General features: G+C 41.8%; 1 protein-coding gene across 2 annotated transcripts in view; it reads left to right on the forward strand.

Moving 5' to 3' along the window:
• LOC107391180 (cadherin-4) overlaps positions 1–18,747 on the forward strand; it is a 345,981-nt gene that overhangs the window by 322,526 nt on the left and 4,708 nt on the right. For both annotated transcript variants that reach the window (XM_054746084.2, XM_070545026.1), the window contains 5 exons: positions 2,770–2,912; positions 7,251–7,490; positions 11,108–11,344; positions 17,907–18,046; positions 18,124–18,288. In XM_054746084.2, the coding sequence (XP_054602059.2) occupies positions 2,770–2,912; positions 7,251–7,490; positions 11,108–11,344; positions 17,907–18,046; positions 18,124–18,288 (925 nt within the window). The remainder of the gene's footprint in view (positions 1–2,769; positions 2,913–7,250; positions 7,491–11,107; positions 11,345–17,906; positions 18,047–18,123; positions 18,289–18,747) is intronic.

Genomic DNA, 18,747 nt, shown 5'->3' on the forward strand with positions numbered 1-18,747 from the left:
TCAGCCTGATGTACTTTGTCAGAAACTCCAGAAGACACAGGTGGGGGCCTCAACTATCACCTGGATTAAAGACTACCTGACAAACAGACCACAGTTTGTGAGGCTGAAGAACTGCACATCAAACCAGGTGATCAGTAACATTGGAGCACCACAGGGGACTGTACTCTCACCATTTCTTTTCACCCTGTACACCTCAGACTTCCAGACAAATCAGAGACCTGTCATCTACAGAAATACTCAGATGACTCTGCAGTTGTCGGGTGTATCAGAGATGGACAGGAAGCTGAGTACAGAGAGCTGGTGGAGCGCTTTGTGGCATGGTGTGGAAACAATCATCTGACCTTGAACGTGAACAAAACAAAGGAGATGATTTTAGACTTCAGAAGAAGGGTGGAGTCAAACACTGTTTCCAATATTCGAGAAGTGGAGGTGGTTGACGAATGCAAATACTTTGGAGTTCACCTGGACAACAGACTGGACTGGAGAAAGAACAGCAAAGCCATTTACAAGAAGGGACACAGCAGACTGCACTTCTTGAGGATGTGTAGGTCCTTCAATGTCTGTAGCAAGATTCTGCAGATCTTCTATAAGTCTGTTGTTGAGAGTGTAATCTCTTCAACCTTTGTCTGTTGGGGTAGTAGCATCAGAAGCAGGGACTTAAGGCTCAACAGCCTAATAAAAAAGGCTGGCTCTGTTCTGGGGATGACTGTGGAACCACTGGAGGAGATAATGCAAAGAAGGATTCGCCAGAGAATCAAAAAAATTATGGACAACCCTGAGCATTCTCTTCACAAGACTGTCCAACAACGGAAGAGTGTCTTCAGTCAGAGGCTTCTTCAGTTGCCAAAAGCCATTGTAATATACAACAACTCTTTGACAACTTCATTATTATTATTATTTTGACCTACTACAGCAATAAATTTCCCTCTGGGATTAATAAAGTATTTTTGAATTGAATTGAATTGAATCTGACCTCTGCTATAATGCCAATGCAGATTAAATCGGAGTTTGGGATTGTTTACACTAACTGTTTGAACAGAGCTCCCTGTGAGACATCACCAGCCGTCCAAGGATTAGACCAGAAACTATTTTGTCTTTTTGCTGCCCTGGTCAGAAACATCAGATCGTCTTACAAATCCAGCTGTGAAAATCTTAAAACCTTTTACATATGAGGTTTTAATACTTTTTTTACACATGCCATTCAACGGAAATATGCCTCTATACTTTAAGTCATTTCTGATGTTAACATCTGATTGTCTACACTTCCCTGAAGTTCTGGGAATCTCCTTCTCTATCTCTTTCCTTTTACCCTTCCAAATAATTTCACTCTCTAATCTCACCCTCCCACTGTTATTGACTCAGTGACTCACTTTGGTCCCAGTGGAGGTTTCACAGCACACCTATCAGCATCTGTAGGCCTGTTAAACTTGTGTGGAACTGTCTCGAGTGTGGGAATGTCATTGCCATGATCCCCCTTTCCTCCCACTGCACAGTGCCTGGGATCATGCCCACTGCCTGCTGGGAAAACCCCACCTCCCTCACTGCAGGAGAGAGATTATACTCCATGCTTTTCAACCCCTTTTTCTTTTATTTGATTATTTTTCCTTGTTAGAATTGCATGTATGTGAAATGTATTCAAATGCAACTACAAACTATGCTGAATACTAAGCACAATATAGGAATCAGGAATTAGTTTGAAGCCTGAATGTATATGTTACCTAAAAACTGACTCAGTAAAAAATATCAAACTGATGCTAAAATCGTGTTGTGTGAGACGAACGTGTCACATGTCTATAGATGATATTTCTCTTTTGAAAGTGTAAATACAGACAGGAGAGGTGGCGGCTGACAAACTGTATTACTAAGACGAATGAGACGAGGGTGAGAGGGGTTACTCACAGGGATAAGAAAATGTATGAATACCGAGCATGGTGAGATGAGGTGATGTGACACAAGCTGAGAAAGACCAGATTGAACTGAGAGCCTGGAAAAAACTCAAAGCATCAAAAAAGCTGCAGGAACTAGAAAAGTGAGATCATACTGAAGATTTTGATCCAATCCTGTAGACAATCCCTTGTGATGATCCACCATCGCTTTTCTGTTCTTTATCTTGGAGGACGGTTGCCACGTGGTATCACATTGACTTTCCTGTTCATTGATCAGGACCAAGAGCCTTTTATCTGATGTCTGAGCAAAGATGGGCACAATTGAAAACATGTGCACCCTAAACATGTATGTATACTACCCATTCAGGCAGTTTAGACCTTTTCTGCTTTAAGTAAACACTTCCTAGAAATATGTGTCAAGTGCAAGGCACAAGTGCTTAACTACAAAGGTAATCGACTTCATTGCTTGGTACACAGGAGTGAAAAATGAGGTAAAATTGACTGTAGGCTACAGGCTTGGGAGAAGAAGTCAATGAAGAATTAAACTGTGTGAAGGTCAGGCTGTTGCGATTGAGTGTGTGTGTGTGTGTGTGTGTGTGTGTGTGTGTGTGTGTGTGTGTGTGTGTGTGTGTGTGTGTGTGTGTGTGTGTGTGTGTGTGTGTGTGTGTGTGTGTGTGTGTGTGTGTGTGTGTGTGTGTGTGTGTGTGTGTGTGTGTGTGTGTGTGCAGGCATTTGAGAGAGAGAGAGAGAGAGAAAGAGAGAGAGAGAGAGTTTTTGAAGGCTATCTATGTATGCAGAGGTGCAAGTGAAAACATACAATTGCTTGTATATGTTGGAATGCCAATGCTAACTTCTCCATTGATCTGCCTGTGTGTGTATTCAGGTATTCAAAGCTGAATGACCCAGCGGACTGGTTGTCCATCAACAGAACCAATGGTCAAATAGTGACAACAGCAATGCTCGATCGGGAGTCTGTTCATGTGAAGAACAATATATACGAAGCAACATTTCTGGCCACAGACAATGGTAAGAACTTTAGTTTTTTTTTTTTTTCTCTGTTCATCTTTAGTATTCATCTGGTTCATGGATAGGCATATTCATGTGTCTGGTTTAGGGACAGCAGACATTTCTTTCTGCTGTTTGCAGATGATGTGGTTCTGTTGGCATCTTGGCAAGCCTTAGCTTGTAGCCAGTCAAGTATGAACTGGCTAGGATGAGAGTATGTTCCTTCAGAGCTGAAGCTGTGATTCTTGACTAGAAAATGAGTTTTGGGCGAGGTCCCCCCTTAAAAAAAGAACTTTAAGTATCTTTGTGTCTTCATTGTGAGTTATGATTAGTTGAAGTGAGAGCATGAGTTAGAGAAGCCAGGATCAGCCATAGAAAAAGGTGAGATTGTCATCCAGGACTTGGTGTAGAGCTAAGGCCTTTTGGACATTTGATTTAGGCTGAATGGAGGTTTTTCAGGCTCATTCTACTAAGAGGAGGCCCTGGAGCAGACTTTCTGAATATGTTACGTACACAATGCAAGATTTTACATCAGATAATGGATGGGTGTACTTTTCAGGATCTTGTCACTTTAACTTTATTTTTCGAACATATTTACCTACAATTTGTTATTTGATGATAAAAATGGATGTACTTGGATATACAAGTACCCCACATCTTGAGTGATCAGTCTCAGCTTCAAAAATGCAACATGGCAGTTCCCGGAAACAGAAAATTTCCTGGAAACAGAATATTTGGCCTTCTTTTGAACAACAAAAGTTGGTGTATTTATTAATCTTTGTGTTTGTGGATTGTTTGTACACATATCAAATTACAAAAAAGTTGTGATAACAAAATAACACGTTTGATTAAGACTTTTAGATGACTGGTTTGCATTACAGATACAAATGGTATTTGAGGTAATCCAGGTGAGAAGTTATAATGCACATTAACATGATACAAAACTTGACCCATTTGTCTGAATTTTAAAGTCATCTTCAGACTTGGAGCATCTGTAGGCTGAGCAGCTGAGTTTGACTCAGAAACAGTCTTTGATTCACACAACTGGTCACACTGCTGATCCTCTTTCACTCTTTTATCGTCCGTTCAAGCCTGACTTCTGCTTCTGTTTTTGGTGATTTCTGTTGCATATGTTATTTGTTCTGCTTCACAGTTTGAACTTGAGCTTAACCAAGCACAAACTCAATCACAGGAAACAAATAAGTTTCCTTCTTGTCAGCTAGTGCATTGTTTTTTTGTTTTGTTTTCAAGTTAAAAATGCTTTTATTCTTCTTCTAAACCGCCTTATCAATGTCACACAGCGCTCTGGTGTGTGTACTTTAACTTGAGCCTGGCTTAAAACTTTGTCATGTTTAGAAATTGTGAGCATCTGAGGATGCTCTTACATGCAACACCTTTATGTGTATGTGTGCCATCTTTGAAAATGTGTAACCTTCTGTGTTGATGTGAAGGAAGAGACGATAGGTTCTTTTAACCCTCCTAATTTCTCTTTCCCCATTATTTTTGTTTGAAGAGAAAAAGCTCTTTGTAGATCCCAGTTAGACAGCCTGTGTGTGTGTGTGTGTGTGTGTGTGTGTGTGTGTGTGTGTGTGTGTGTGTGTGTGTGTGTGTGTGTGTGTGTGTGTGTGTGTGTGTGTGTGTGTGTGTGTGTGTGTGTGTGTGTGTGTGTGTGTGTGTGTGTGTGAGTAAATCAGTCTTTGTAGGTGCTTCTGACATGCCAGCTGCCACAACATGAGGAGGAATTATAGTATGAAGGAATAAAAGTCGGTCTGAATATTAGGGCATTGCTGAAGGGGGGGGGGGGGGGGATGACAGCATGGTGAAAACACACTTGACATAATTCTGCCTCATTCAGACCCATGTATCTCTCTTCCTTAAAACAGGTACAGTATTGTTAATGTGAGTGTGCTCATCATCGAGTATATGGTTGGCTGTGAGCAGACATCTGGCATCTCTCATCCACCATCAAAAAAAGGGGAGTTAATACAAATCTGTTTGAGGAATTTACACAAACATAATTATTTATTTAGCTGGTTAAAACCCACATAATTCTCCTATCAGCTGTAGCAAGCTGCTTCCACATGTCTCCCATACATGGCTGGGATTAACAAACCCACAAAATGAGAGAAATTCTGTGTGTAGTCTTGTGTCTCTGCTTGTGTGTGTACCAGTGTCTAAGCACGTGTTTTTGATTCAGTGTGTGTATTTATGTACTTTCTTGTTTGGTACTAAGATTTACGTACTGTCCACATGTTAAAAACCTGTGAAACAAGTCAGAAACATTGCTGCTGAATAATTAGTCGTTATTTTATATATTTAAAGCTTCTGATTAACAGTACTAATAATGCCTATAATACTTTTGTTTATGTGGTATGCCTTCTAAAGGTTGGGACTTATAATTGAAAATGTAATTTTAAATAAAAAAAACTTGCTACCATATGTTTTCAGTGGTTAGATGCGGGTGTGGAGGTTGTTGATAAAATTATTTGCCCTCTTCCAGATTTTAAGTTTTATTAAACAGCAGAATTCATGATTACATTCATTACAGCATATTAATCATGCCCTGGACCATCATGCTACTGCCACCGTGTTTGACTGTAGGTTTGATGAAACTCATCCACATAAGGGTCCAATTGGTTTGGATAACTCTTTCATCATCATCAAATCATTCATTCATAACTGTCTTTCAAAAAAGTGCAAAGGTCCATTATTGAACTTGCCCTAATAGCATTATTAAAAACAAATTAGATCTCAGGAACAAACTAAATCCCAACCAGGTGAAATTTATTCTGCAACAAAAATAAAACTATCCACAAACTCTTTTTAAACACATCTCACTCAACTGTTTGTTTCTCATTTCGCAGCAGTTTTTTTCTTTTTTGCTCTGTTGCCACACTTAATTACCAGATCCATAAGCTTTGCATAAATCCTTGTAAATTACATTGTCATTATCTGGTCCCAGAGATGGGCCTCTGGGTCACTGGAGTCCATGGCATGGCTTGTCCGTGGGGACTTGACAGGGAAATGACTCGTAATTGGAGGCGGCTAAAGGTCATCACCCCTGGCACATGCTCAATAAACAGCTTTGAGCTTTACGCTCCTGAGGATCCCACATTTCCTTATTTTTCGGTGCCACATTTCACACACGTTCATACTCTCACTCCCCTGCTTGGACATCTCAGTTTCTGGTTTTTTAAAGTGTCTTTTCTTTATTCCCAATTCTCTATAAACTCTGTCGCTGGTGGTCTGTTGTTTTGTTCAGTCAATGCAACTGCTTCAAATTGTGTCTTTGAATGAGGTGAGGGTGTTTCTATGTGCAGCAGCGCATGTTATTGCAGTCTCAGGCTGACAGAGTTGTTGTTCTAATGGCATCAACAGTGGTCTGCCTAAAGGAGCATCGCAGCAGCCTTCACCAGTTGCATCAACAGTGTCTACTGGCATAAAATCTGTGCTCAGGTGCAATGTTGCTGTTAATCCATTAAGCCCACATCTGAAACGGCTGCTAATTAACACATCTGTATCACAAAAGTTAGGTCTTGTCATTTGTCTTGCCCATGTATGTCTGATCTCTGAATTGTGTGTACTGAAACTCTAATTTCCCTCTGGGATTAATAAAGTATCTTTGATTTGATTTGATTTGATTTGGCCAAATCAGATCTGAAGGCAGATAAAGACAATAAAAAATTCATCAAAACTGTAAAACACACTTTTTTTAATTCAGTCTAGTCCAGTCCTAATCATGGGCGCTTGCTTTTGTAAAACTACATTTAAGTATAAGGGCATAAACACTAAATGCACATAGTCTTGCTGTAATTACTATATTCAGAACTTCTTTATAAACAACTTTGAACAACTGTGTTTTGTGAAAATGCAGTCTATCCTCCAGAAAGTGTTTATTCTGCAAAAGAAGCACTTTTATGTCCAAAACCATAGATGCTATTGTTTAAATACACACAGACAGGGACCTGTTTTATGGTATTACAGTCATCATTATCGTACCTAAACCCTCTCCATGCAATTAGATGTGCTTTTCCTGCATCTGGATCCACTGTGATGGCTTCGATTTGGCTCTAAGGCCAAAAGACGAGCTGGAAAGCAAAACTGTCAGAAGTGTTCTTGTCAAAAGTTCTAATTGTCCCCTTGTTCTACAGTTTTCCTCTCTAACATCATCATTGAGAGTGAACAATGCTCATTTCACCTCTTCCCTGTCCCTTCTTTAATCCTTCTTCATTATTTTTACCTTTCCTTTGTCTGCCTTCAGCTTTTCCTCTCAGTACTCCACTGCACCCATCTTCTCTTGTCATCTTTTCCTCCTGTCACAATGTTATTATTTTTTTCTCTCTTTGTTCCTCCTTGCAGGCTCCCCTGCAGCCAGTGGCACAGGCACGCTGCAGATCTATTTGATAGATATTAATGACAACCCCCCAGCGCTCGTACCCAGGGAGTCTCAAATCTGTGAAAGGATGAACAAGAACGTCAATGGTGTCAACATCACTGCAGCTGATGCTGACACAGATCCCAATGCTGGACCTTTTGTCTTCGAGCTGCCTAACTTCCCCAGCAGCATCCGACGCAACTGGACCATTTCACGGATCAGCGGTGAGGACGTGTTATGGAAAACAATTATATGAAAAAAAAATGTTTCGATGATGAAGAGGGGATGGAAAGAAATATTTCTTCTAAATTTTACAATATCTTTATTGCATTTACTGGAAATAATAGATAAACCCTCTATGTGCTTTTGGCTTATCATGATCCGTAGTTTGCGCTCACATGCACATAATGAAACATGTGGGATTACAAAAAAAAATACCGTAAATCCTCTAATATTGGCCTGTATTCAATTAAGGTCCTGGTATCACATTTGGGCCGGTGTCGGAGTCGGCGGAGGTGAATAATGGCTGTTTTTTTTATTGTGGCCGGGTGGAATGTGGTAACAGGCAAGTACCACAGGGGGGCGGTTGTGTCATCTGTCTCACTTTTGATTTGCCCGTGATAGACCGCGAGGGTAACTTTAACCATGGCAGGTGCGGAGACGAAGAGGAGGCGAAAATTTGATATAAATTTCAAAGAGAACTTGCTGATATTTGCTGCAGAACACTCTGGGGAGCAAGCTGCTAAACGTTTTAACATCGACCCATCAAACTGAATGAGGATTAAACTGAATTGGATTACTGGTATTTTTTTTTTTACTTTAAACTGGACAAAGATTGAATTGAATTTGAGGGTTTTTATTTTTTTTTTCTACAACCCAAACGAGACGAAACGATTCAACTTTGAAGCGGTAAGGTGGCTGTTGCCTTTTGTAATATTGGTATTTAATAACGTTTAAAATGCAGTACAGGTGTATTTGCTATTGTTTTGTTACAATACAGTATTTCCCTACTGTAATTTAGCCTTGTTGTTAATGTTTTATATGCAAACCATACCACCTTATGGTAACTGTACATTTTCAGTAAATGAACCTAGTATATTAGGTTCAAATAGACACACCCCGTTTTTATTCATTCTACTGGTAGTTCATTTTACTCAAATAGAAATTGAGGCCTGCCTCTAATTCTGGCCCTCCTTCCAATAAAGGCCTGGAGCTTGATGAGCTTGAGTAAAATACAGGCCCGGGTCTGTATTAGAGGATTTACTGTGTATGTGTGTGTGTATATATATATATATATATATATATATATGTATGTATATACAACATATTTACACATTTTTCTCTCTTTTGCATAGCTGAACACATTACTGTTTGGCATTATGGTGGACAGTTGTTCATGCTAACCAGGGGCGGTTCTAGACCAAATTTTCCAGGGGGGCCACAGTGGGGCCAGTATTTTTTCATGGGGGCGCAAGAAAAAAACAATCATAATAAGAGACAATGAACAAGCAAACTATTACGGCGAATGCAGTAATAGTTTACTTGTGAAAGTAAAACTGGCATGTTTTATGGTACTCAGATAACAATTCTGAATGCTTCACCGCAACACAAGACTTAAGTAAAAAATAATTCTAGTTGAATATTATAGTTTGTGACTTTATTTGAAGATTATATGAACTGCACATATGAAAAATAAACATTCAAACAAATAAAATATCTGCACAAAACAATTTGCTTTTTGTAGTCAACACACACACGCACACACACACACACACACACACACACACACACACACACACACACACACACACACACACACACAAGTAAGCAAAATCACTTCACCAATTGTTTTGATATACTCACGATTTTCTTTAACCTTTTACTGTGTTCCTTGTCAAGTATATTAGCCAATGTGGTATTAGCTTTCACAGCCCTCTGGTAGTCCCTCCACGCTATCATTGAGTCCTTATGCCTTTCAGACTTTGCATGTACTGAAAACCCCCCTCCTCTCTCAGTTGCTTTTTTCCAGTTCCTAAATCCACATGGTGAGTCAAACACACTTCCTGCGCTACTTGGTGGGATAAAATGTCTGCATGCATGACAATAAGTAGAGTCCATAGTAACAGAACATTCAACCCAAGGATGACTTTCATACCAGCTTGGCTGAAAGCTGCGTCTTCTGTCTCCTATTAATGTCCCTGGAAATGTCCTCAAATGAGGCTGAGTAGGTGGGTCATCCTTGCACTTGCTGATATCTGAAAGAAAATAAATGTTAGCATGAGGATAAAAGTCATAATTAGTTAATTCAGAGTCTTATTTTATCTATTTATTAAATATAAACAACAGAAATTTTGGTCCAGAGTCAGCATGCCTCAAATGCATTTTACACACAATATGAGCTGCAATCACAGAGGGTAAATGAATACCGTAATCCAATCTCAACGTGTCTAAGGCTTAAAATGCAGAAACTTCATTTTTATTTTACAGTTAATGTTACAAAGGAAAAACAAATCAGTATTAACTGTGGATAGGCTCAGTTAGGAACTTAAAAGTAAATGACAGAAACGCGCGACTACGATCAAAACACTGATGTCAGGAAAATAAACTGTATTGCTTACCTTCGTCTCTTAGCGTCTTTTCCGTTTGGCGTCCTCAAGAACTTCTTCGGGTCCCATTTAAACTATTTTTAATCTTGTATTCAAAAATCCACCGGGTAAACAGTTCTGTCCACAGAGTGTGCTGCGCTTTAAAGGCTCCGTGTGAAACGCTGCAGCGCATTAGTTCTCGTCTCCGAGGCAGCGCGGGAAAAAAAAATCCGATCTCTTCAGCACAGGGGCCATAACAGGGGCCAGGGCCGGTTCTACAGGGGCCCAGGCCCCTGTGGGCCCCTGTTTAAAACCGCCATTGATGCTAACTGTTACCTTAAACTAGCCAAAATGTTCTCTGTTGTTACTTGGACGTTAAAACAACAGCAGCCTTTCTCGCTGTGAGTCAAGATGTGTGAGTCCATGAATGTTAGGTGTAGAGGTGGGAATTGGTATGTTTTTTATCAATATCAATGGCATTGTCGATTCTATCGATCCAATTTCTTATCAATTCCCTTATCAATTCTAGAGTAGTTAAACAGGTGGCAAAAAACTAACTGTGCACTTCTCCTGCAGTATAACTGTCAGTTTCTTTATGGTAAGAAATCTGTTGTACCTGTATTGGTTGGCAATATCTTCCCAAATGTTCTCCTTTATGCTCCCTGTGAAAGCAGAGAATAGTTTGCAAAAGTGGCAAACGATTCCTAGGAATTGAAACAATGGGAGCCGGGTCTCAACAAGAACCGGCTTTTCATCCCCAACCCTAGTTAGGTGATAGTGCGACATAGATCTGTCAGGATTTTCTAATCCTAGTTTCACCGTCTTTTTTCTATCAGAAGCTAATGCAGCAGAAAGGTGTAGGAGACTATTTTCAGGTTCAGCCGGCATGAAAAACTCAGAGTCACTGGTTATTATCAGACATAATAGTAAAAATGTTTATTTCATTGACGACCTTTAATAAACAGCACTTTTAAACTCAGTCGGGGTAGTGACCACCATTTCCTCAGCAGACCACGGTTACTGGCTGAAGTAGCATAAAAACACATCTTATATTATGTAATTTTATTCCCCGTTTTACAAACTAAAATTCTCAATCTGTCCAAATATTTCTAGGGTATCTAAAAATGTTGATTCTTTACGAATGAATGAGTAAATATTTCTGTACATTAGAGGTCATTTAGGATGCAGGTGAACTTTCACAATAAGACTTGATTATTGACTTCCTCTCTTAACTTTTCCTATTTTCATTTCTACAGGTGATTTTGCCCGTCTGGGTCTTCGGTACCAGGTGTATTTAGAGCCGGGGATGTACGAGGTCCCTATAATTGTCTCAGACTCGGGCAACCCACCGTTGTCCAACAGGTCGGTCATCAAGGTGAAGGTGTGTCCATGTGACGAACACGGAGACTGCACGACACTTGGTGCCGTTGCAGCTGCTGGTTTGGGAACCGGCGCCATTATCTCTATCCTCATCTGCATCATCATCCTGCTCAGTGAGTTTCACCTTGTCCAACTGAACATGTCCACGACACTTTTCTGCTTCAAAACACATCCACATGTATCAAATCTAAATGGTAGATATACTTTTGGCCTAGATTTCCCTTAATCACACGTCTAAATGTAATCACACTGATTTCTTACGTTGTAATGCAACTAAGTTGTAAGATTGTTTAATGTACGTATGAACACCTGAACTCCAGCAGTCCTCCACGGTGTCTCGTCTTTGTTTTTCTTCATCTGGTAGAGCAAATATCTGCTGGTTTCTTCTTTTCCAACGATTTATATCTTTTCTTTTCTGCTGGGGTTGAAACTTTATATAGAATCAAGTCCCATAGATGCATTTTTCCTTTTATGTGCAGATTTCTTTGTTTTTGTTTTCCAACAATGCTTAAAATGTTCAATTGTTTATTAATGACCCACAGTTTAAAACTGCTGCTACTGCCAGTTTAAGTTTAGGAATGACCCACTTTAGTTAGTTTACTCACCCCAGAATTTAGAAATGACTTTGTAATGACCACAGTGAACAATACTCAGAAATAATTACATCTAAACAAATTTATATTATTTAAAAAATTTATTAGTAAAGCTGAGGAATTGTTCTAAACATTTAAATGCTAAATTAAGAAAAGGAGATTGTGTAGCTAAGAAAATGGGCCGAGTAACATTGTTCTATAAAACCAGCTTCATACAAACAGGAAGTAAATAACTAATTAGGCACGTCACTTCCTGTGTGACCTAACAGAAGATTAATGATGGTTACTTGATTCACAGAATGGCAAATGTATATTAAATTAAATTTCACTTATTGTTAAATTTATGTTAGCAAGACATGTTCCTTAATAGATTCATGAAAAATGGATCTTATATAGAAGATAAAAACTGACTACCATGACCCAAGTATTCTCATAGAATAACAAACTAATTTAGAACATAATTATTCATTTTAAATACTTTAAACTTATATTTTAAGTGTCTCTTCTATTAAAATCTGGTGATTTTTCCAAGCCATGACTTTGTTTTTTATCCTGGTAATACTTGAGTTCTTGATTAATTTTTGAAATTGTTATATTTCCTTAATGATTAATGCAAACCATTACACTACTTCAGAGAACAGTAAGGACTTCACTCAGCCCACACTACCCTATAAATCTGCTGAGATGAGCAAAGCTGAGGATATGCTTCCAAGATTCATACCTAAACACATTACCTACGTTAAGAATTCAGCAGTATGTTAAACAAAAAGACTAACGAGCTTTCCAGCCATGTCTTTGTTCCCAAATCAATATTGGGAATTACACAGGCTAATGATACTCAATTTGTAATGTCGGCTACCCCCTGAATAGTGAACTAAACAGGATGGTAGAAGATTGCAGATGGGATAAAGGCTTTATAGGGACAGAGCTACTTCATGTGTTACAGTTGCCATCATGTGGTACGCATTGCACAAGACACAGGAAATCTACACATCATAATTTTGTTTCTATTTTTTATTTTTACTAATTAAAATTTTAAAGTGCCCTCAACAAAACGGGCTTTTATTTTATATGATGAATAAACTGTAGAATGTGATTGGCTTAATACATAGAGAGTAATCTAACAGATAGGAATAGAGCTGTTACACCCGTTGCAGTGTTGCCAAATTAGTGACTTTGTCAGTGTGTTTTACAAGTACTCAGATCTCTCTAGCAATTGAAAACTGTAAAAAAAAAAAAATATATATATATATATATATATATATATATATATATATATATATATATATATATTAAAGAGTGATCCCAATGTCTTTCCATGCTTGACTCAACTGTTAAGCAGCTCATCAAGCTCTGCAGAAGCCTGTTAATCACTCAGCCCAGAACCGAGATAGCTGTTTTAACTAGCCTGTTCAGTCTCTTTCTGTCTTGGTCAGAGCTGCCCGTACCCCAGCAAACCACAGCAGAGTAATAAAAGGATTTTAGCAGATGGGAATTCACTTTGAAGTACCTCAGCCTCCCCAGGAGATGGAGGCAACTTTGACCCTTTTCATGAGCATCTGTGTTGTTGGACGAGTTCAGTTTACTGTTGAGGTGAACACGCAGGATCTTAAATAATGTTTGGATGTTTTTGGGTGTGAGGAGGAGTGTTTCTCACCATTCCCTTTGTTTTACTGGTGTTCAAGTGAAATTGGTTACGCTTACACCAGTCAACAAAGTCCATGATGACTGACCTGTACTCCTGGTCATTCCCCTCAGACGCGCAGCCGACAATGGCCAAGTTGTCAGAGAACTTCAGGAGGCGACTGTTGCTATTGTTGTAGGTGAAGTATGCGGTAGAAAAGGTGGAGAAAGGGTGAGATCACCGTTCCAGGCAGAGCTCCCGTTCTGTACACAACCACCTCAGAGGAACAGTTGTGCAACCTCACCTACTGTTGCCTGTTAGTGAGGTAGTTGATGGTCCATGCAGTCAGTAGCATGGCCTGCCAGACCCCTCCTTTGTTTAATTCTGCACAGAGAAAGAGTCTGGGAACTCTCCTATTCAAACAACCCCACCCTGTGAGAATTCTAACCGAGCCAATCAGCGCTGAGTATCATACGTCTCACACCACAACGCCGAGTTTGTCATAAACATAGTGACTGAAGTGGAGTTCACTGCGGCTCTTTCCTTTGTTCTAAATGATTTGAACATGTCTTTAAAACCACAACAAGCAGAAGTGCTAAAAGCATTTCTTCTAAACAAAGATGTTTGCGCTGTCGCCAGACTCCCTTTTTACTACAGCTAAAAAAAACTACAGCGTCGCGGACGTCACACAAGGCGGCGCTCAGTTTCTCATAAACAACGAAGACAGCGGCTCTTTCCTCTGTTCTAAATGACTCAAATTTCTTTACAGCCACAAGTAGAAACATTAAAAGCATTTCTTCTAAAAAAAATAAAAGATGTCTGCGCTGTTGCCAGACGTTATTTTTTTACTACAACTGGAAATCTACCGCGTCACGCGGTACAGTTGGGATTTCCGTCTTTTTTTCTGATTGGACATTTTGAGCTGCCTAGTCCCGCCCCTCAAGTGCCTCTCTGCCTGTGAGTTACCAGACTCATTCTCTGTGCAGAATTAAACAAAGGACGAGTCTGGCAGGCCAGGCTATGCAGTCAGATGATCGTCCAGTCCTGCATGCCTGCATCATGCACTAAGTAGCAGTTGGACCAGGAGCTTTTCACCCATCCAACACTTCTGGATGGATCCTGCCCTGGATTACAGTCATCCTAAATAATGGAGGAGGATTATGACAAAAAAAAATTACATGAACTCTCCGACAAAATCTCCTGTAGCACCCACTATGAATGCAAACACATGGTTTGTTATCAGATTATGATTATTTAGCATCATGTAGCAACTTGTGGGACAGCCACAAGCTACCTTTCTTACTGATTGTTCGACCTGTACACCTGACCATATAGAATTTAAACCCCCAGGACAATAAAGGACACTTTTCCTATCAAACCTTTCACATTAAATAAACCAGATAAGTATCATCATTATATTTATCAAACACCAAGTAAGAAAACTGGCTCAGATGGTGGGGGAGGATGCTGGACAGACCAGGCAGGCCCAAACGTATCACGAGGGTCTGCTAGGAACGTTTGGCAGAGTCTCCTGTCAGAAGGAGCTTCAATTACCACCTCCGACAGAACTTCCAAAATGTTCCGGGTGTGGCGGGGGACATTGAGTCTGAATGGACCCTGTTCCGTGCCTCCATTGTTGAGGCGGCCGACCGGAGCTGTGGTCACAGGATCGTCGGTGCCTGTCGTGGTGGCAACCCCCTAACCTGCTGGTGGACACCGGTGGTTAGGGATGCTGTCAAGCTGGGGAAAGAGTCCTATCAGGTCTTTTTGGCCTGTGGGACTCCAGAGGCAGCTGACGGGTACCGGCAGTCCAAGTGGAACGGGCTCAGGTGGTCGCCAAGGCCAAACCCCGGGCATGGGAGGAGTTCTGTGAGACCATGGAGCAAGACTACCGTACGGCTTCGAGAAGATTCTGGTCCACCATCCAGCACCTCGGGGGAGGGAAGCAGTGCGGTACTAACACTATCTATAGTGGGGATGGTGTGCTGCTGACCTCTACTCAGGACGTTGTAGATCGGTGGGCAGAATACTTCGAAGACCTCCTCAATGCCACCGACATGTCTTCCAGTGAGGAAGCAGAGTTTGGGCACTTTGGGTTGGCCTCTCAAATCTCTGGTGCTGAGGTCACTGAGGTGGTTAAAAAGCTCCTCTGTGGCAAGGCTCCAGGAGTGGATGAGATCTGCCCGGAGCTCCTTAAGGCTCTGGATGTTGTGGGGCTGCGTTGGCTGACGCGGCTCTGCAATATCGCGTGGACATCGGGGCAGTCCCACTGGACTGGCAGACTGGGGTGGTGGTCCCCTTATTTAAAAAGGGGGGCGTGGTGGACAGGGTGTGTGCCAACTACAGTGGGGTCACACTCCTGAGCCTTCCTTGAAAGGTCTATTCAGGAGTTCTGGAGAGGAGGGTCCATCGGATTGTTGAACCTCAGATTCAGGAGGAGCAATGTGGTTTTCGTCCTGGCTGTGGAACACTGGACCAGCTCTATACCCATTGGGGGATCCTGGAGGGTGCGTGGGAATTTGCCCAACCAGTCTACATGTGTTTTGTGGATTTGGAGAAGGTGTTTGGCCGCATCCCTCGGGGGGTCCTGTGGGGGGTACTCGGGGAGTATGGGGTACCAGGCCCTCTGATACGGGCTGTTAGGTCCCTGTATGACCGGTGTCAGAGCTTGGTCCGCATTGCCTGCAGTAAGTCGGGCTCATTCCCAGTGAGAGTTGGACTCCGCCAAGGCTGCCCTTTGTCACTGATTCTGTTCATAACCTTTATGGACAGGATTTCTAGGTGCAGCCAAGGTGTGGAGGGCATCCGTTTTGGTGGCCTGAGAATCAGGTCTCTGCTTTTTGCAGATGATGTGGTCCTGTTAGCTTCATCAGAATGTGATCTTCAGCTTTCGCTGGAGCAGTTCGCAGCCGAGTGGGAAGCAGCTGGGATGAGAATCAGCTCCTCTAAATCTGAGACCATGGTCTTGATTCGGAAAAGGGTAGAATGTCTTCTCCGGGTCAGGGATGAGGTCCTGCCCCAAGTGGAGGAGTTTAAGTATCTTGGGGTCTTGTTCACGAGTGAGGGAAAACTGGAGCGCAAGATCGATAGGCAGATTGGTGCTGCATTTGCAGTGATGCGGGCGTTGTACCGGTCTGTCGTGGTGAAGACAGAGCTGAGTCAGAAGGCGAAGCATTCGACTTACCGGTCGATCTACGTTCCCACCCTCACCTATGGTCATGAGCTTTGGGTAGTGACCGAAAGAACGAGGTCACGGATACAAGCGGCCAAAATGAGTTTTCTCCGAAGAGTGGCTGGGCTCTCCCTTAGAGGTAGGGTGAGAAGCTCGGTCATCCGGGAAGGGCTCGGAGTAGACCCGCTGCTCCTCCACATCGAGAGGAGCCAGTTGAGGTGGCTCGGGCATCTGGTCAGGATGCATCCTGGATGCCTTCCTGGTGAGGGTTTCTGGGCACGTCCAACCGGGAGGAGACCTAAAGGTAGACCCAGGACACGGTGGAGGGACTATGTCTCTCACCTTGCCAGGGAACGCCTTGGGATTCCCCCGGAGGAGCTGGCCCAAGTGGCTAGGGAGAGGGAAGTCTGGGTCTCTCGCCTTAGGCTACTGCCCTCGCGACCTGACTCCGGATAAGCGGATGAAAATGGATGGATGGATGAAAATGGACAGATGAAAATGGATGGATGGATGAAAATGGATGGATGGATGGATGGATGGATGGATGGATGGGCGGGCGGGCCAAGTAAGCATCCACCTGAGTAAAACTTACTCATATTAACCACAGATCACTCACAGGTAAGCCAATTCAGTCATTCGAAGGCACAGCTTGACTTCTGACTGGTGTGAAAACCACCAAAGCAAACATATACATACTGACTTACTAGGATGTGACAGATCTAAACAAAACAATCACAAATTTCCATAATAGGTTCAATTCTAAAAAAGTGAAATTTGCACAAAACAGTAAAAATCATAATGAATTGGCTCGAAACAGGACATCAGCTAGCATTAGGCACCTTTCTTAATGCTAGTTGGAATTTCTTCACTTCCGTGTCTTTCGTCCTCAGTCAAATATTGCGTTTTCTTAATTAGATTTTTTTCAGATTTCTAATGATAGCAAAATGTCTTATTGCATTTCACAGTCTTCTAGAAGAACTTCTATTTTATTACGATATTTTTGTGTAACATTTCTTAACCAGTAGTGCCATCTAAAGTTTTTACTCGTTTCATGTTGAAACTGTTTTGAGATGAGCTAAACATTAGAAAGTACAACTTAAATTTGTGCAGTAATTGAACTTGTTCCAAAATAAATCAGCTTTCTCCTTGTTTACTTCGTTTTTTTACTTTCTAGTTCTGGTGAAGACCTTGTCTTGAGTACAGTACTAGTCGGCCCGCATCGTTTGGTATTCTCTGCTGTTGCAGAAAAATCTAAAGCTTTCAAACCTCCGTGTGTGCTGTTGCAGGCATGGTGCTGCTGTTCGTGGTGTGGATCAAGCGCAGAGAGAAGGAGAGGCAGACGAAGCAGCTGCTCATCGACCCTGAAGACGATGTCAGGGACAACATCCTTAAATATGATGAAGAGGGAGGTGGTGAGGAGGACCAGGTGAGATCTCCAAACACACATATGTTCATGTTCACTCTTGCCCTGCTCACATGCCTGTACCCCCTGTGAATATGCAGGACTACGATCTGAGCCAGCTCCAGCAGCCAGACTCTTTAGAACACATCATGAGCAAACCGCCCGGCATACGCAGAGTGGATGAGCGTCCCATCATCCCAGAATCACAGTATCCCATCAGACCTGTTGTGCCCCACCCTGGAGACATCGGGGACTTCATCCACGAGGTGAATTTGTAAACGTTTAATACGACTTTTTATTATTTTTTTCATGAATATGAAGGCAAAGGTGATGTAGTGTTTTACTTTACAGCCATGCTGTCACTTCCCCCTCCCCTCACACACAAGCATGAACTGTCACACACAGCCAACTTCATCGCTGGCACACTGATGCGAGAAAATGCTGATTGACAGACTCGTGACAACGCGTTCACACTCGAGAGGTGTTGGCAGCTGTTCAGCTTTGATCCATCCAGCCTTAACTTTTTCTGTCTGTCACACACACACACACACACACACACACACACACACACACACACACACACACACACACACACACACACACACACACACACACAGATTCACCTGATCTCGCTCCAGCAGCCAAGTTAAACACAAACACTGCAAACACATGGTGTTTTTGCCACTCACTGCATCCTCGGGGGCTGAGAATTTTCAGACTTCTGT

The sequence above is a fragment of the Nothobranchius furzeri genome, chromosome 15 (assembly GCF_043380555.1).
Source record: "Nothobranchius furzeri strain GRZ-AD chromosome 15, NfurGRZ-RIMD1, whole genome shotgun sequence".
Classification (NCBI taxonomy): domain Eukaryota; kingdom Metazoa; phylum Chordata; class Actinopteri; order Cyprinodontiformes; family Nothobranchiidae; genus Nothobranchius; species Nothobranchius furzeri.